Raw genomic sequence first — 21019 nt, forward strand, 5'->3', positions numbered from 1 at the left:
AGTGAGAAGAGACTGTGCTCTTGTTTCTCATGCAGTTTCAATTTTCATTTTGGATTTTCAGCACCCAGCACGGTATTGTTAAATATGTTTATGCATTAATTTTCTGCTCTGTTTCCAGATCTACAGAAAAATCAAGCCAGAGTCAGAAACCCTGAACTATTTTCCCACAACTTCTCATGCCAAGTCCTAAAATATACAATTTAATTCTTTCACCAATTGTTGCAAATTGACCAATATACAGAGTTTATTTTCTTAGCAGAATTTATCTTTGTTCATCAGGAAGATCCAAACATATGAGGCCTTCATCCTTGGCCTGCCTAAAGCTCAGGGATGATCACAGTTTGGCCACACTAATGCTATGCCTTATCAAAATAACTTCTGCATTCTTGCTCAATCACTGAGTTTCCCCAAGGACTAAACACTTCTACCACTGTTTGTACTTAAGTAAACAGTAACAAGTGGCCTGTTGTAGTCTGTACTACCTTTGCTTTTGCTGTTCCAAGGATGGATGTTAAAAATGATTAACTGTTTCCAGCCCTCCAGCACTTAAACCTCTCACTCATGTTTCCCCGTCTTACCACCACCCAGACTAAAATCCAGTAAACTAGGTAGCTTTATCCACACATGACTGTGGTGCTCGCTATCAACTTGTCAGCATGAAAAGAATTACACAGAGCTTAAAATATAAATCATCTATAGATCATGTAAACAAATTACTTTTTTAACTGTTTAATATAAACAGTTGTGAGAGTTTGTTTTCTTCCGATTCATTTATAGCAAGTTCGCTGCAGCTGAAAGAAGCTTTAAAAATAATCATTTGTCTCCCACCACACAAAATAACATATTAACTGTAAAAATCTCTAAACTTAGAAAAAAATATACCTATCACAGCAAAGTATTGTTGTTTGACAGACTTCAAGATTTCAAGATTTAAAAATATAGGAACATATAAACAAAATACAGCCTCTGATAAACTTCTGAAAAATCTCAAATCAAAACTGCAGAAATAAATATTATTGTTTAATCGCTCTATATACTTTCAGCTCAGCAGTAATGACTATAAAATATATAGCTGCAAGGCTGATTGTGGCTGATGCACTCGATTTTTATACATTACCTCCTCTATTTCTTTAATTTAAAAAATTACTGTTACAATAGTCTGAAAACAAGTTTTAGTTTAAAAATACAGGATGGTATTTTGCAAATCAAACAACATGGACCTAGACTTGCTCCCACTGAATTCTTTGTGAGAAACATTACACCAATATTAGATACCTTCAAATTTCTAAAAACCAGAATATATATAAGTAATCAATACTACCATTTTAGAGAATGTAAAGATATAAAGCACACAGTATTTAAAGAGAGTAAAATAAAAGTATTTTTCTATTTCACTGAGTATTTGCAAGTTGCTTTCAGACTTGCCAATATCAAGACAACAATCAACCAAGGTTTTGTTGGTGTTAGGTCTCCTGGCCAGTAAGTGCCTGCACTATAACTGCCTCATCTGCTTTTATTGCTCCCTTGATGGAATTCAGAGTCTGTGGGAAGAGAAAGGAGTGGTCTAGTTCCAACTAGCAGCAAAACCACAGACAGGGATAAATCAGACCCAGGAAAATGGTAGAATGCTGCTCCATTCTTCTCAGCTGCCTTCGCCTTCTTTCCCCTCTAGCGTTCACTGAAAGCATGCCTTTCTACAGTCATCCTCTGCTTCCATGCACCACGTATTAACTTAGTCATCCAACTTGGTGATTCACCTCACTCAAACTGGTACCTTGACATAAAATTAGTCCTAAGAGTGAAGGAATATTTTTTTTTTTAACTTGTTTTAAACCTGTCTTTAATAATAAGAAAGCACTAGGTCAAGACAACCTTGGATGTTACATTCCATAACAATCAAATCATTTAGAGGAATCCTCCACTGGCTAACCCTTCTTTTTCACCATACAGTACCAGTAAGTTTTTTCAAGAAATCACAAGACCAACATCAAAGGTGGTCTTAAAGTGTAAACATTGACTCACAAATTCATAAATATGATAGTACCCACAAACTCAAACACAGCATTTTTTAGCTAGTAGTCTTACAGGAATCTAAACTCTGGCTTGACTTCCCATGACAAAGAATCTCTCCAAGTGTGGGGGTTTTTTTCAGTCATGGTAATTCAAACCCTTCACATTTCTCTTTTATTTTTTATACTGTTAATTAAAGCCCCTGTACACCCTACATACTGTTTTTATTTTAATCACCTCAATACACCTAATATTATCATCCAGTTAACCAGAAACGGAATAAAATTTTCCTCAGCTGCCAAGCCAAAAATATTAGCCTCCTACTTGAACAGTCCTGTGAATCTTTTCCTGGCAATATAAAAATTACCCTTTTAATCCTTATTTTCAATTTCTGACAAAGTACTTCTCACAATCTCAAATATCTGCCCACGTATACATTCTCCTACCTCACTGTCTCCATTAAACAAATGACACCTGCCTCATTATGCTTTTCTATCTGTGCACTTTTTTATCCCTTGTGCTGGCTCTTCCTTCTGGACTGCCTTCCTAACCACAGACAGAGCATTTTAGGCTGAGAGCTCTGAATGGAGATGATGGCTAGGAGCTCTACTCCTCAGTCTTTCAGTCATATGAACTATGGCTTCATGCAAACATTTTCTCCTGCTTGTACCTTTCTTTCTTCTTCCGTGTCTTTAGTAATATCCTCAGACCACGGTCAATTCTTAAATTTATTTATCCTGTCTAAACACAATGATACATTTCTTTTAGACCAGTTTTCAAATCTCAGTCGTGAAGTGCTATGCCAACTCTAAGTCTCCTACTGTGAAACAAAATTCCAATATTAATGCCATGTGTCTTAATACAACTTTCTATTTGAAAAAAATTGAAATTATGGTGTTAGTATTAGAGTGGAGAAGACTAAACACAAATTCTAACATTGCCCTTTGATGGCTAATTCACCAAACTTCATTTAGAGCAGGAGAAAAGTTAGATAGCTAGTGCATAACACTTGTTGAGAATGGGAAGAAAATTAAATAAATTATTTTTGCAAAGGGGTAGGATATGAACACTAAACTTGGACCCAAATTACCAAAATAATCTTGGTAACATATGGATTAAAACAATCGCTGAATCAGTTTCAAATAATGCTCCAAGTACAGCATGTACTCCAAATAGTGCTGTCTATATAGGGGGTCAAATCCAAATCGTTATTCATAAAACTGGTGGTTTCTGAATTAACGAGAAAGGGATTTGACGTGAGTAGGTGGAAAACCACTATTTTTGTGACCATATTGTTTTCTAACTATTATTGCTTACCTTCATTTCTGTATCCATGGTAAAATTTTTCAGTATTGATATCACGCACACATAGAAACACACCAAACCCAATGTTATTCACATAATCTAGAAACATTTTAGTGAAACAACTTAAGAACTGAAACTCTAGCTCAAACACCTTTTAATGACAGTTACCCCTCTGTGTGTGTGTGTGTGAGTGTGTGATGCATATAAAAAGCAAGCATTAGCAATCACCATTTAATTTTCTCCAAACCCAGGAATTAATACAAACCATACACAAGGTGAAAGCAATCCTGGCCAAATGTTGTTGAATATGTAATTGCACGCAGTGTTCAAACTGCTGTGTATTTGCCTGTCTTCCAGAACTGTTCTGTGAGGTGCCCCCAAAATTGCTATGTTTATCCTAAGAATGAAACCCAGTCTCAGAGCAGTCTCTCTGCATTCTAATAGCTTCATGTTAAGAATGAAGCATTGCATATGTATGACACACCACTAATACACCTTCACTTCATCTTACACATTTTTGTCTCTCTCCTGGAGCACAAACAAGGCTGACTCATTATTCTAACTAGTAAGCCTGACAGAGGTACTAAGAAAATCACAAATACTAGGCCTATTCAGTTGCACAGCCTCCTATGACCCACCAATTCCATTACGTATCAGCTATCTGGTGACTCACAGCTAATGATAGTCAGGGATAAAGTTTAACACTGTATTTATGCTGATAAAAAAAGTAGCCTTCTTTCCTTGGTATGGCAGAGAAGCAGAACACCTTCCCATGCGTCATAGCTGGGAGAGGGGAATGAACTGAGTCCCAGAAGTAGTTGATAGATGGAGGGTAACAATGACTGGATGGACCTGAGGGGAACGTACAGCTGGGTGAGCCACAATGCCAGCTTTGGAGCCTTCAACTGCCCCTGTACCTCTCCTGGGTGTTGGCAGCCTATGCACAGCAGCTTTCCACTGACTCAGGCATCCTCATGACTGGCTTCCACATGACAGGCTGACTGCTGAAGCTACTTGGAAGGACTCACAAGCAGCACAGTTATCACAAGTACTTCCAAAACACTAGTTACTATTGTAATAATTCTGGACTTGAAAAATTCCTTATGCTTCTTGACCTGAACACAGTAACCATCATTTTCTGACAAAAGTTAATATTCTTTCACTTCAAAGAGAAACAATCCAGACAAATAACAAACATAGGAGCAATACAGCAACATCTTTTTTTTTGTTTCGGTTTTGTTTGGTTGGTTGGTTGGTTTGGATTTTTCTTTTCCCTTTCCTTCCTCTTGTTCCACCTAACTGAGATGAATTTATCATTAATTCATTAATTTATCAGGCCAAAGCTACTTTCCATAGGGACAGTACTGCTCCTTCTGATCCTTGCTGGACCGTGCACCACCACGCGTTGTAAGCCAGAACTCCCATGACACTTTTTTTTTTTTTCATGAAAGCCTACCTCTGTAGTGGTCCCAATATCAGCTGATGGGCTGTACGTGCTGGTGTCTGGTGGAGCGGTACCAACACTACTTTTAACTGGAGAGCTAGGAGGAGCAGGTCCTGTCATAGTTTCCGTATACACAGATGACTGATAGAGAATTCCTTTTTTCTGAATTTTATTCCAAACTTTAGTTGTGATGTCGGCCAGTTCATACAGAAGTTGTACCTAAAAGAAAAAAAAAACCCAAGCTTTTTTAAGATGAAGCTTTCCTTAAAGAGGTGAAGAAAAATCAAAGTTCTCCACTGAGATTTAGAATGCAGCAAATATGAACTTCTCGCCATTTATAGTGTTCTGATAAGCAACTACATTGCAATTAAACTAATTAACATCAGTTACAGTATAGTGATTTTGATAAAAATAATCTGTGCTTTCTCTAAACATACGGTATGGAGCTCAAAACCATAACCAATAACATAGTCTTGTAAAAATTCACTAATATCAATTTTAACAATTAAACAAAGGTAATTTATAGTATATTTCGTATGTATAGATACTGCCTCAAGAAAAAGGAAAATATTTAAACTTTATGATATATTTACAATGCAAGAATGGTTCATTTAAATAGTATTAAAGTAATGATCGCACGCAGCATATGAAACTGTTCCATTTTTGGAAAAATATCCACTATCAAACTCAATTGTCTCCTGGCATATGTCATTCCAAAATTCAGAAACACACTGTTTAACTTGCACATTGTTTGACTCAGATCTAAGACATTTACACAAGTTTTTGTAAATAAGCATTAATCATGGAATTTGTATGACAACACACTGCAACATACTGTATAAAACAAGCTCAGAGAATACTGCAAACAATATATAAGCAGATCCACAGCTGGATACCATACCCAACTTGCCATTATAAAAAATGGAAATTCTCATATTTATAAGAACTTTAAGCCTCAGGACACATCTACTCTATGAAACTGGCTTCTTATGTGGGCAGAACAGATGCAGAAAAACACTGCTGTCAATCTACATTTGATACAAAACAGTACTTGATTTTGTGCGTGAGAACGTGTGATGAAGTCTCAAAGTATACGCTACAGGTTTTTTTTCAGAGGTACAGTGCTGGAATTTTATAAAAACCTTCTTAATTCATCTTGGATTTTCTTTTGAAGTTTCAAGGCTTACAATGAGCAGGTCAGTTACTCTCTTGACATAATTTTTCCTTAAAGGAGATAAACTTCTCAGTACATTTTTTTGTCTCCATACACAGAGCAATCTACAGAGAAACAATAACTGGCTGTGGCAAAAAGTTCTTTTAGTTATCCTTTAAAATATTTTGTGTCTGCAGCACTCTGATATGCACTGGTAACCTTTAAATTACTAATTACAAATTTCCAAGTTTTCCCGAGTCTTTTCCATGTAACACCAGAAGATCAACTAATAATGTCCATCTGATTGATTAACATAACATTAACTGGTGTTGACACTTTGCTGGCAAAAGAGTCTCTAGAAAATTAATAGGATACAGGCACACATCCAAATCACACATGCTTGCTAACCCTTTCTCCTCCTCCCCCCCAATATTTTTTGGTCAAGAAACCAAAGAATAATTTAAGCTATACTTGTCTTCATGAAGCAGGGCTCCCAGAAATTTAATTATGCTACTGTTCTCAAAGGCACAAAATAACACTAAAGAAGGAGCTTGTGTGTTTATATACATACTCATATGCAAGGTAAAGAAGTTTGTCATCAGGTAATCCAACACTCAAGAGTTTAAATTCTTAGTGAGGTTGCAACAGTCATAATAATTAAAACAAATAATCACTTAGGTTATCTTTTAAAATTGCTCAGGTTAGAATCTTTGCAGCCACTCCGAAGCAGTGGCTATTTCAGACAGCAGCAGTCATCTCTCTAAATATCGCCAGCAACCAGACACCAAGTAGTATGACACTAATACTCTACCCTGCCCTGAAACCAGAGGCAAAACAAATTCACCAAGAAAAAAAAGACACACTTTGATAATTTTCATGGAGATATGTTAAAAAGTAGAAAATACCAAAAATCCTCACATCAAAACCTCATGAAAACAAAAAAGAAGACTTAAGTCTGCATGCTAATAAAATCTTAAAACTTCAGATAACAAGCTAAAGTTATATCTTGGATTATTTTTAATACACTTAATTTTATTCCATTAGTTGTTACTCATTAAAAGTAAAAATGGAAGGATTTCTACTTCTCCTGTTGGCTGCAGTTTTTCAAGTAATTAGTCTCAATATTTTAAAAATCCATTTCTGATTTTATTAGAAGAGCTAATGTAAGTGTAAAGCCTCTTGCCTTTATAAGTATTTCTAAGCGTAACAGTTAATATATAATCATTATTTTTAGTACGCTCTATTCAAAAGAAGAAAAATGGTATGACAAAAATAGGAATAACTCTGCCAGTACTTGTTAAGAAAAGTTTCCCTCTCAGGCTGCTTCCACTCCCTCCCTAGCAAAACCACACATAACTCAGTAAGACCCCACTGACTACTTGGCAAAAATCTGTGAAGTTCAATATGTTACAGCATTTTATACTTAAAAAATAACACATTACTACAAAATTGAAAACTACAACACAAGACAATTTTGCACACTGGAAGTATCTCTTGACTTTAAAGATTAACAATCATCAGAACATGGTTTTCTATTAAATCATAATAGTCATAAAGTAAAACACTTCACCTTTGTTGCCATTTAACAAATTCACTAAGTATCACCTACTTTAAGGCTGTCATCTACCGACAAAATACAGTCCATCATTCTAAAGTATCAAATTTCATACTCTACTGTGAATTTATAACTATCAAATGCTGTTTAGGTAATTGTATTTTCCATATCTTGTTCTTGAACATCTGGTTAAAGATGACTGATGTGGGGTTGGTTTTTTTCCCTCTTGCATGAGTAAAGCAGAAAGAACAAGTAAGGCAAATGCTGTAAGGGAAAAACGACACTTCAAGAACCTTCACTAAATGCCAATAATTTGTCCTTACCCTTTTGGTCACTGTAATACTTCAGTAAATGAATAATATCACCGTGTACAGAGGAAAGAATATCCTTTAAGACAACAATATGTGGTCTGATACTCTACCATACAACTTCACAGTAACATTTCACTATACTTGTAATACGATTCACATGGAGCTTACAATTTTAAACTTTTAGTGCAAATATTTTTGTACAGTTTGCAGAACAAATTATTTTATCACACTTTGAAGCTTGAAAATGTATTTTACTTGCTCCATTTTTCTTTTAAATTTGAGGTTAATTTTTTAATTAACCTCAAATTTAGACAGGGCTTTCACTTACAAGTTAATACTATTAATGTATTATGTATATTAGCCATGAGTAATACTTTTGGAGATTCAAAAAAAACCTCAGAGTTCATCAGATAATTTCCTGGAATTTCACTGAGAGTGTACTGATCAAATGTAGCAAACTGTTTTTCTACAAAATGTTTACCAATTCTCTAAATAGCTGCAATATCAAGATTAATCTTGACAGCTCTATAAAAATTAATACAGAATAAGGCAGGTTTCCAAAGGCTGTGAAATTATTCATTACATGTAAAGAAAATACCACCAAGTTACAAAATAAATGTACTTTAAATATAAATATATATCTTTAAATATAAATTGTCAGCAAAATCATAATTTTGTCCTTTCCTATTCATACTTTTATAACACAGTGACAACCCTTTATGTGTGCAAACACATCTCTCATACAGCTTTACTAGTCTGAGTAGACTTTGTTGAGGCTGCTCAATCTTAATTTGATATGTCCAGTGAGCAATCTCACTCTACCACTCTTTCTAGTGAGTGTGAGCCCACCGGGTACAGAAGACAATGGCATAAAGCAAATGAGTCAGAAATAACTTGGATGGAAGGTAGTGAACGGGGAGGGAGACCACACAGTAAGGATAAAATAAATACGTAGTTTAAATCACTTGTTTCATTCATAGAACATAAAATGAGGCAAGGGAAAAACTGCATGCAACTGAGAAACATACTGTAATGAGTATACACAAAGGCTAACATTAAAATTCCACCAGCCACCTTAGCTTTAGTATTCCCAGACTCAGGCCATAGGTCCATAAATCTTTACAAATGTGATGTGCTGCCTATCAGATCAAAATTATAATAGTTTGTGTTTTTTCCGTTTCTTTTCATTAAGTGAAGTAATGAACAGTCCATTTTGCCCAGAAGGTCCTTTGAAAGATCTTACACGTGGCTAAAACTTCAGAGCAGACAGCATATGAATGCAGAGCCCTACTCAGACCTCAAAAGATTTGCAATTCCCAAGAGGAAGAGCGTTCTCTTCAGCACTGCTGGAAACATTGCAACTGTCAGGAATGTGTTTCAAGTTGCAGTAAAGATTACTCAAAATTTTGCACAGAAATCCTACTCTATTTGGAACTACAGCAAACTTGATCCAAGTCAGTAAAATACAGGGTGCACTTTCTGGAAAGCTAGCAACATCTTTGCCTTTTAATAAACATAATTGAGGTTGTAACTTTTGTTTACACACATTCATCTTTTCTTTTTTTTTTCCCCCCATTACTATAGGATACCATTGTCTGCCTAAAAAACATTTTACGCTCGAAGAAATGTTAGTTCTATGAAAATGCGGTAAAAAATTACATTAAACCACTTCAATGTATGAATCCACAGTGACAGCAGAACAGCATTTAATGGTACATCTGCAATTCATTTCACTCCATCAGCCAGAAGATGCATTTATACTGTAGCTATTACATTTTGAGAACAGTTTAAATTACAAAACTTGAGAGAGCTTCAAAGCAAATCTTAATCTAAGCACCTTGATCTTGACGGATTTTAAAAAAAATAAGATAGAACTTCTTCCACAAAATGCAGAACAATTGTAGTTAAATCAAGTTATTTTTAATTTCCTTTCATAAATTGATTAAATGTACAAACCTGGGGCTTGGAGCATTTTATTTCAAGGGACTCAAGGTCGACATGGAGGCAGACAACAAACGAGCGTCTGGATTCTGGCCCTGAAGCAAGCAGTTTCTGTGAAGTGACAGCTAAAGTAGAAGTACAGCCCATTGGTTCCACTAAATTAAGTGTCATCTGTTGCCTAAGAAGAGTATATATACTGAAATGATGCAGACTAATAGTCCATGGAAAAGCATCACCTAATGATTAAAAAGAAGGGGAAACAGTTAAATAATTGCATACAAAAAAGTATGCTATCATTTTCTCAAAACTCATTAAAGGGATTATCCTAAACCCCCTTAGAAGTCAGAAAAATCAGCAATCATCAAATTGATCTCAATCTCTCACAAATGTAATTCCATCAATTCCATTCTATACCTTGAAATCTAAGCAATAGCAATAAATTTCTTACAACTTTCTAAAAATTGAAATCCATTGGTAATTTTAACCCCAAAACTGTAAACAAACATGTACAATATAGTCTTCAAAGAAGTCTTTTTGCATTATGCCATTTTCCTCAAACTAAGGAATATCTAGAAACCACTCCCCACTTATTTCAGCACATGGATGGCAGTTCCTTCCATTACATACTCATATGTGTTTACATGTTTTATTACTAAAAATGAGAATCATCTTTCTTCCACAAATTCACAGCTTGCACCTCAGCAGAGTGGTGCCACAGAGTAAAGCCTATCCCATTGCACTGCTCAGGTAAATGAGACCTTGATCACAGTACAGCCCTTTCCACTGATTCCACTTAACTTCCTAGAAACAGAATGGCAATAGATTTTGTAAAAACAAATTACTATAGACATACATGTGCATTTCCTTTCCTATGTGTAGGAGGGACCCTACCCAGAGAAGTGCTTGGCAGCCTACCATGAATCATTATCAAAAATAACGTGTGAGAGAATTGGCAATGTCCAGCTGAATTACAAAAAGCCTGAAACTTTGGTACAATCAGTTTTCTTTAGATTGTCAAGAGATGGGAAAGAAAAGGAAAAGTTTCCAAAGCAGGATCACAGAGAGAAGTATTTGAGTAAGTTTTTAAAACACCACCAGGAATTCTTTTTAGTGAGAGAAAACCTTCCACAGCTGTGCCAACTAGAGTTGAAATGGGCTGAGAACACAGACTGAGGAAACTGGATGCCAGGTACCCACCAAAGCTGCTTGATCACTCCCCTCCTCAACCAGATAGGGGAGAGAAAAATATGACTAAAAGTTCCATGGGCTGCAGGTGGATATCTTCTCCACTTGCAGCCCTTCCCACTACCAAAACCTTGCCACATAAAACCAATAAAAATCACACATATGATAAATGGGTCACAGAGAGGCTCTGTAAGAGACACTGAACTAAAACTCAAAGAATTCTCAGCAGAAGCGAGGAAAATGAGATAGTGAAAGATATGTGGGTAATTCTCATTTTACCTGAAACTTTTTTTGCATAACAATTATTTCAGCTTTTGGGCTTGTTTTGTTTCTGGTTTTGGTTGTTTTGGGTTTTTTTGTTTGTTTGTTTTGGAGTTGTTTTGGGGTTTTTTTTCCTCTAAAGAAAATTTTAATAATTCCATTTATTATATTTTCTGCTGAGGAAGTTGGGCCTTTTTGTTCTCCACTTAAAATGGCGGAGAGCCTCTGCTGAGCATGTGAATTTTCAATCCACCAAGAGAAACTTCCTGCCCCAATTCAACGTAACATCAAAGTGGCTGAATGCAGTCACAGATCCAAACACAGCTGGATGGAGAGCATCCACAAACCTCAGCCTGGGATGAAACAGTCTTCATCTTTGATGAAAGTACAGAGTACATTCATTTGGAGGAAGAGAAGGAGAAAAGTTCTCCTTCCTAAATCAGAATTCATAAGATTATTTGGTATGAGATTTTATTTCTCAAGATTTGGGCCTGGAGTCATGGGTAAGAAGAGTCCAAATTAATCTAATACCCCAAGGCATGGGAGCCAGTCTCGAGAATCAGAACAGAAGATGATAGACAAATACAATGGGATGGGCGTCTGGAGTCTCACAGGGCAATAAAGAATTCTAACCAGCGTATTTAAAAGGTATATGGAGAGTTGTTTGCTGCCTGGTCTGGCCTACAGTCAACACTGTCCTGCTGAGAAATCACAACACTAAGAAATAGCACAAATTGTTAATGGTGATTATTTAAAGAAACTTTAGAAAGGTTTTGAGATTAAAATAAAGCTGGATCCAAACTCTTTTTACCATGTTATTTTAGTAAGAGTTTTATTGTTTCTTCCACAGCTGACACTGCAATAAATGTACATGGTCAAGAGCATGTATTAGGGGAGCCATGTGCCTCATTCTAGGAAAGAACTAAAAACTTCAGTAGTTTATTTTGAAGCTATTACATACTGAAAACTCAGCTCAACCAAATTAACTTGAAAATATTTTGGAAAGGGTTCAGATTAGAAATTTTAAAGTAGCTAGCAAGCCGTATTTTTTCCAAGTTCAGACAGCCAAGAAATACAAAATACTAATTGTAATAGATGGAAAAAATTCAAATGTGAAGTCAACTCTAATGACATGTTTCTAATTAGCACGCATGAACTTTGTTGATTTTTTTTTTTTCTGTGACCACCACAGTAAATTTACATTGTTTCTATTTCATGGGTTAGAAAGAAAGAATTTCCAAAGAAAATACTGAATGTTAACTCTACTGTGCTACATTCGTTATCTACCTTAAAAGGAAAACACCAAACAAATTTTATCAATGTACGGAAATCACAGTACGCTGAACAACTGCTGTAGAAAAGATACGGCAAATTTAGAACTATAAAATTCCCCCAAATGTCATCAATTACCTCTTCTTCAGTTCCATATACGCTATGTGACCATTCTAAAATTATACTGGAACTGTCCACCTGATAAATCCTCATTTTGTGGTTGAACCTGTGTTTCCTTTATTCATTTAAAAAAAACAAAACAAAACCAACACCCTGTACCTGCATTCATTTGCAGATTGGTTTTATGAAACTATTTAAACATATAATTCCAAGTGTCTAAACATCAAAAGCAACATTGTTTATATGATTTATTTAAAAAATCATTTTCTAGAAGGAAAAGTCACTGCCACACTTGGCAGATATTTTCTCTATATCTAACCTTCCCGTCCATGTATACTACTGTTTTGTCACCTAATTGCTGAGATTCTTTAATCTGAAATATAAGTAAACCTGACTTTGCCTTCAGTGGAACTACAGTTCACCCCACATCTCTTACGGGCAAGATTATAAAAGACACACATGAAAGGCCTCTAGTATGGTTGAAGATTCTTGTTAATTCCTGATCTACACTCTCACAGATCATTACTTTAAAATTTTTCAAACATCACTATTGATTAAAAAAAAAAAGTGTTCATTAAGATATTTCAAATGCTTTGATAACTTCTTAAATTTATAAATACCACTTTCAGATCTTTGGCAGCTGACTGACCCAACCATTAGACAACTTGCAAAGAATTGACATTCATCATTTATCTGCTATTTGCAACAGTTTAACAAGACTCCCTTCCTACAGAGTGTTTGAGTTATTTTTCCAATATATAAATAACTACTAAATCTTTAAGGTCCCTCCCAACCCTAACCATTCTATGATTCTATGATATATAATAACAAATTTTTGCTACGTGCAAGCACTTTCTCTAATAGTTATTTGATGCACTTTGTTTCTTAGCTAGAGAAATACCCATTATAAGCCTTTTCAAATGCATGACATACAATATCGATAAATGTACTTTACTAATAATAGTTACGTATTTGCTCTCGCTTTTACATTTCATTTCTCTATTTTAAAAACCAGACTGCAGAAGTGGCAGATGTACACAGTGTTGTGTATACAATGTTGACAGTTGCACAAAAAGAGAAATTGAGTTTGTTTCAAATCAGTAACGGTAGGAGAGAGATCACGAAAGCTTTATCATGCATACAATCTGGGATCTATTCCCAGACTTCCTAAAGGTATCCTCTGCAATCTTCCAAAAGCATCTTGACAACTCTGTCTTCATTTCCCTTTCCATACCCACACTGTGGCATCTTATACGAATTTCCAATATGCCCATGTTATCATGCAACATACAATGTTTTAAAAAAAAATATTGGAATCATTACATTTGTCACTGTTGTACTTCCAGTCATGCAACAGGTAAGCAATTGTATGGCTGCATAATCCTAGGTGCACCCACTCAAAAGCCCTAAGCGCTCTGCCCAAGTCCAGAGCTCACATTCAGCAGATAAGATTTAGTTCCAGACTTCAAACATAAGCACAAACCCATAGGCTTTTCTAACTTAAATCCAGCTACTAGAGAGCTCCAGCAGCTAAACATAAACATTAACAACTTGCTTATGCAAAACTTCATTGCTATTCAGATGCTGATGAATGTCATTAAAATGTGACAACTGATTTTATAAGGTCATTAACCATAACAAATAAGTTAGATGCCATAATTACCAAGTTTTACAGATAGTGGTATTGAATATAAACTCAAATAAACTGAAAGAGGGTAGGTTTAGATTAGACATTAGGAGGAAGTTTTACTATGAGGGTGCTGAGACACTGGAAAAGGTTTGCCCAGAGAAGTTCGGGCTGCCCCATCCCTGGCAGTGTTCAAGGCCAGGTTGGACGGGGCTTTGAACAACCTGGTCTAGTGGAAGGTGTCCCTGCCCATGGCAGTGGAGTTGGAAATAGATGATCTTTAAGATCCCTTCCGGCCCAAACCAATCTATGATTATGTGAAATAGCACACTATTTGAATGTCAAATATTCCTCTTACAATTTACAGAAATTATGTTTCAGCTGTTATATTGAAGTTGAGCTTTTTTTTAAATCCAATGCAAGACAATAACTTCTAAGAATGCCAGTATACTGCTGCTCTACTTTAAACATTCAACTGCCATTTTTTGCAGTTTGAAATCTATATGCTTCTATTATATTGTAGCAGTTTATGTCCAATATATTTCATTATAATTACTTCACACACTAGTATTAGAAGCCCTAATTTTCTATTTCCCTACAAGTCACAACTTACTGAGTTTAAACATAAGCTACAAAAATCTACGAGGTTATATAATCTGCCATATTTCACAAACAAAAGCCACCTCTCGTATTTAAATGTTTGAAGTACAGTGATTTACATGATTGTCAGTTTACTGCTATCCATATAAAATGTGAATATGATAGGTAGCAATGTCAACAACAATTTTAAGGTATTTTGAACACTGGTTTCTAAATGTATGTTACTGTGTCTTACCTAAATATCTGTATCTTATTATACCTGATGTAACCACAGATTTTTACAAAGGTGAATTCATAAAAGTTACCAGTATCATGTCTTCAATTTATTTTCCTATTACAAAATTTTTACCTTTTGGAAGATAACTTAGCAGTCCAGAAGTCCTGCTCATAACAATGTATTTTGTCAAACTAAATTTACCACATTTTATCGTACCACTACATGTTGGAACTTAGAGAATACAGAGATGATTGTCAAGTGTTTGAAGTTGGACATACACAAGCATGCACAGAAAGTGACAACTCACCTTAAACGGTTCTCTAAACATTTCAGTTCTGCTTGGACTGAATTTCTAACTATTTAATCTCTTCTTAGTAAATAGTTTACTCAAAGGTCAGCTACAAATAGGTCAGAAGTCCCCCTCTTCACAAGAACCCAAAATGAAGTAGAAAAGGGGCAAGAGGTACAAGCTGCACCAGGGGAGGTTTCATCTTTATACAAGAATGAAGTTTTCTACAGCAAGAACAATCATTCACTGGAACAACCTCCACAGGGATGTGGAGGTTTGCAAGAAGTGACCGGACAGGGTGCTGGATAATCAATCTCACCTAGGCTTCCCCTGCCATGAAAGTTTGGACCAGATAATCATTCGTGGTCCCTTCCAACCTGGACTGCTCTACAATTCTGTGATTCTATTTTAATATTCTCAGTGAATATTACCTCCTGGATCTATAATTTGATTTATTTGAATTATAAGGACAATAGTTAGTGTAATTTAATACCTTAATGAACTTATTTAGTGTTATTTGTTATTCAACAGAAGTTTGACAGCATATTTAATACTCTTTTTTTCATGTTAAGTATTCCTACAAACTACAATTACCTCACAAAAGAGATGTGTCAGGACTCTGAAAGCAAATAGAAAGACCTGATTGTGGGATATTTTATAAGCTATTTTTATAGTATGTTGACATCTTGAGGTCAGTAAGTCCCTGTGAGTAGGCTCCAGTATCCCCAAATGACAGTATGAGTATGCTCGCTCTTCCTCTGCTTTTAGTTATTCATGCAATAAGAAAAATGTGTGAGCACACAGCTTTCTTGAAAGTAACTATGCATCCTTGTAAACAAGCCTTTTACTTATATCTTCTTCATAAAAGAAGGACTGATTCAAAAAACAGTTTCCAGAAAAAGCAAGGCTGAATAAATATAATTTCAGAGAGATGGTAACATGTCTTAAGAATGATGGTATGTTCCTGAAGACTTGTTCAAAGATAGAATGCAAACTGAGTGACTCTCCCAATAAAAGTCCATAAAACTTCTTTACCTCTACATGGGAACAAACAAAGGAGGTGGCTTAAAAGCTTTGAAAAAAAATTTTAATACTCTGTTGAAGATGGAGTTTTGGCATGGGAGAAGGCAACAGCTCCATTAGAGAACCAAAATTATCAAGATTGTGAGAACTTCTGTTTGGCATTATTCCCAGAACACAAAGCCACACGCAAATAAATTCCTTACCATAGGCTTTATCCCAACCAGGGGGATTCTTTTCTCTCACTAGGATCTTTTCTTCAAATCTGGGTTGACAAAATTCAACTGACTTCTTACTTTCATAAATGGTTTAAATTACATCATCAGTTTAAAACAAACAAAATACTTCGGTTAAATTTATTTATCTTTTATCTGTCACTTTGATTAGCAAATTAGATCATTCCTACTGAAAGTTATTAGGAAAAACATATACCTTTCTCTCTTTTTTCTTTTTTTTTTTCTTTTTTCTTTTCAGTTGGCAGCATCTCTAATATGACAAAACCGCAACAATTCTTTCCAAATAATAACAGTTCAAGAATACAATAATGAACTACCTGTACACCAGTGTACTGGGTTTGGCTGGGCTAGACTTAATTTTCTTCATAGTCGCTGGTATGGTGCTATGTTTTGGATTTGTGATGAACACTGTTGATAACATGGGGATGTTTTAGTTATTACTGAACAGTGCTTGCACAGTGTTAAGGTCTTTTCTGCTTTTCACGCTGCCCTGCCAGCAAGTAGGCTGGGGGCGCACAAGAAGCTGGGAGGGGACACAGCTGGGACAGCTGACCCCAACTGACCAAAGGGATGTTCCATAGTATATGATACTGTGCTCAGCAAAAAAAGCTGGGGAAAGGAGGAAGGGGAAAGACATTCAGAGTTACAGCATTTGCTTTCCCAAGTAACTCTTACATGTGATAGACCCCTTCTTTCCCACAAATGGCTGAACGCCTGCCTGCTGATGGGAAGTAGTGAATTAATTCCTTATTTTGTTTTGCTTGCATATGCAGCTTTTGCTTTACCTATTAAACTGTCTTTATCTCAACCCATCAGTTTTCTCACTTTTACCCTTTCGATTCTTCCCCATTCAGCTAAGGTGGGAAAAAGTGAGTGGCTATTATATGGGGCTGAGCAGCCTACTGGAGTTAAAAGACAAGAACTGGCATTTCCATGAAATTTTAAACTTGGTTATGAGGCAGTATCTCATGCATTATGCCATTAACATAAACCCATAAAACAAAGTTTTCCTAACCTGCCTCAATTCTGTGTTGGAATTCACAACTCACTCCCCCCTCCTGTCATGTCAAACCAATTGTGGCTACACAGTAACTTGAATGACAAAACCCAGTGCAGGTAAAGATGGCACTTCTGAATTCTTTTGGCTTCAACAAACATACAAAACATCACAAAACTAGCTCTTTGATGATGAGTTTCACTCTGATCTCTGGGGAGCAAACCATGTCATTAGTATTTCTAGCCATCAATAATACACAACATAATACTAAAAAAGAAGCATAGCACCAGTTTTCAAAATAAAGTGATGATAATTTTCATAAAAGTAAAAACTGGAAATTAAAGAGTAAGTTTATTTGAGTTTATCACACTACCTTCTTCCAGGATTGGTCTCAGCACAACAAATGGGATTTCCTGCAATGGTTCCATGTGTTTGTGTCCAGCACTCATAATCTTTATCTGGGGCAAGCAGATGACAAGTGTGCCAGGCATACTGGTCTGCCCATGGTACCAGCTTCGCACAGTCCCAGGAATGTCACCTGATACAATTGTACTTGGGGAAGGCAGGCTATCATTTGGAAGGAATACACACCAAGATTGCACTTCAAGCTGAAAAAACAAAACCAAAAACAATTTCTCAGAAACAGAGCACCATTTTTTTCCAGCCAGTGTGGAGTATTCATCTTGGTACAAAACCTCAAGTTACCCATCTATCACAGTTCATTGAAAACAGTCTTAGCTTTTAGTCGAATTAAGAGGAAAGATGGTATAAAATGTTGGAAAAAAATATATTCTCGTAAAGTATGATTATGGCAGGGGAGGGAAGAAATGGGATTTTGTAAATTTGATCAGAAAGGTATTACCATATGAACAGGACATACCTCTATCTACATTTCAACAGCTTTTTACAAGAAGCATAATTGAGTCAGAAAATGTTCTCACAATAAAGCTGAGCAAGGCCTTCTCTTTTTGTAGTTCGTTAGCTTTTGTTAGCAATAGCTAAGCCTCTAGAACTACCCAACATTTTACTTTCTATAACTACACAACATGTTACTTTCTATAAAGACTTCTTTTAAGACTTGTTTCAGGGAAAATTCCGTCTTTATGTTGTCAACAGTAATGAGCATATACAAAAAGTCTGACCATGAGGTAAACTAGGAAAAATATAAACTGTAGTGAAAAACTGACTTTAAAACAAGCGGATGGGTTCATACATACACAAAGATGATAAGGGCGCTGGAGCACATCCCATACAATGGCTGAGAAAATGGGGCTGTTCACCCTGGAGAAGAGAAGGCTGCGTGGTGACCTCATAGCAGCCTTCCAGTATCCCAAGGGGGCCTATAAGGGTGCTGGAGAGGGACTCTTCTTTAGGGACAATAGTGATAGGACAAGGGGTAATGGCTTTAAACTTAAACAGAGGAAGTTCACGTTAGATATAAGGAAGAAGTTCTTTATTGTGAGGGTGCTGAGGCACTGGAACAGGTTGCCCAAAGAAGTGATAAATGCTCCATCCCTGGCAGTGTTCAAGGCCAGGTTGGACAGAGTAATGGGTGCCATGTTCTAGTGTGAGGCGTCTCTGCCCATGGCAGGGGGGTTGGAACTAGATGATCTTAAGGTCTTTTCCAACCCAGACCATTCTATGATTCTATGAAAGGGAGAAATGAATAAAGTTCATAAAGTTTATATAGCTTTTCTCCTGTTTTCATTGCAAATCAGAAGTAGTGCATACAGCTTCATGTGAAATTGCATTTTTTTGTTCTTTATTTGCAAGCAGTGCTGTTACCCTGAAACATTTCTGACCATTCTGCCATCTCCTTATGAGCTTCTAGCAAGGCCAAGTGAACCCAAACCAAGAACTGAACTCATCACGACTTGTTAACTCAGAGGCAGTGTAAACTGCAGTCTCTGTTAGTCTTATTTGGCTTTACATGTAATATTCTGCACCTGGATATCAAACAGCCCTAACAGCCTGCACACTTGAATGGTTTATTAAGCAAGTACAAGCTATGATTCAGTTCATGTCTTCACATTGTTTGGAAAAACCTAGTGTACGAAATGTCGGACACAAGATGTTATTTGTAGCTGTGACAAAAGAACATTTGTTTGCTGTAAACTTACACAACAGTGTCTTTTGATTTGACATCATTGAAGACATCACAGCTTAAAGCTGATAACCAAGGTTTGTACTCCATACCCTCCCCTGAAGGCTAACAGTCCCCCAAGACTGCAATAGTGATTTGCAATAGAGCTGGAATTCCCCAGCATCATAAGTACTTTGCCAGCCTAGTGAAGAGAACACAGATATTCATCTTTATTTCAGCATTTTTGTGCCCTTTTGCTTAGACAAACTGACAAGAATTCACTGCAGAAAAATATAAGTAGAATTTTGCAAAAATAAATACATTGTTACATGAAGTCTGTGTTTGTTTCTAGTTTTAGAACTGTTTGAGTTGTAAAATGAAGTTAATTACATCTTTGATAAGTAGTTTATTGATCCAAGGTTGCAGAGTGTACTTTATTTATACTGGATGAAAAGCAATGGTGTATTGTTACAGATGTAATAGATTTGGATTTATTTTTTTTGAATGGTAAATTAGTCATTGTGTCAATTTGCAAAGATTTTTACAGTGACACATTAGATCGTTTTCTGGTCTATTAGTAATAGGTTGCAGGTCAAGCCATTGTGGGATAATGATAAATAGATGACAAGAGAACTTATGATCAGTGTAACTTTTGTTTTATCTGTGCATTTGCTAAGTAAACAGTTTATAGCAAATCATCCATTCTTCATATATATATATATATATCCATGACGATTAACATTAAATGCTGCCACAAACCATGTGGTAATAATAATCCAAAAATTCCACCAGTTTGAAGAGATACTATACTTCATCACATTACCAGCAGCAGGATCTACAGGAGATGTTTTTCTGAGTATTCTTGAGAAGAGATCTCAATACTCTAAGTAGAGTTTTTACACTTAATTTTACACTTCAGTACAGCTTTGTACTGAAGAAAAGTTCATTAGATCATTTTTGTTGTATTTTACTTTGCCATATCAAGAATATTGAAGTGGAATCACAACAGTTTCACTCCTTCAAATGCCTAATGGAAATTCCTGTTTACATAGGCAGTTACCTTGCAATTTATTTTCAAACAACTTAATGGCAGTTGAACCATGAATTGTGGTGGGTTTTACATGAGTGCCTCAGGCCCTCCATATGTAATATTACAGATTTGCTTACAGATATGGTTTGCTTACTTGTGTTTCATTTAAATTTTTATACAAATAAAGGAATTCTGCAAAACATTGTTGCAGGATTTCTAAGGTCAGCACTATGAATGTGGCAAAATTCCACATCTTAGTGCAAGTCATGCAATTATTATAATTACATAAGAAATAGCCAACTTGGATGCACAAGGGCCCAATAAGTGCAAAACTGAATTGCACCTGTTGAACTTCTCAGAGGC

General features: G+C 35.9%; 1 protein-coding gene across 16 annotated transcripts in view; it reads right to left on the reverse strand.

The window, feature by feature from the left end:
* VPS13B (vacuolar protein sorting 13 homolog B) overlaps window positions 1-21019 on the reverse strand; it is a 444484-nt gene that overhangs the window by 204215 nt on the left and 219250 nt on the right. For all 16 annotated transcript variants that reach the window (XM_030480526.1, XM_030480557.1, XM_030480551.1 and 13 more), the window contains 3 exons: window positions 17917-18151; window positions 9735-9955; window positions 4772-4978 (listed from right to left, as the gene is read on the reverse strand). In XM_030480526.1, coding sequence (XP_030336386.1) covers window positions 4772-4978; window positions 9735-9955; window positions 17917-18151 — 663 coding nt within the window. The remainder of the gene's footprint in view (window positions 1-4771; window positions 4979-9734; window positions 9956-17916; window positions 18152-21019) is intronic.

The sequence above is a fragment of the Strigops habroptila genome, chromosome 1 (genome assembly GCF_004027225.2).
Source record: "Strigops habroptila isolate Jane chromosome 1, bStrHab1.2.pri, whole genome shotgun sequence".
Lineage (NCBI taxonomy): Eukaryota > Metazoa > Chordata > Aves > Psittaciformes > Psittacidae > Strigops > Strigops habroptila.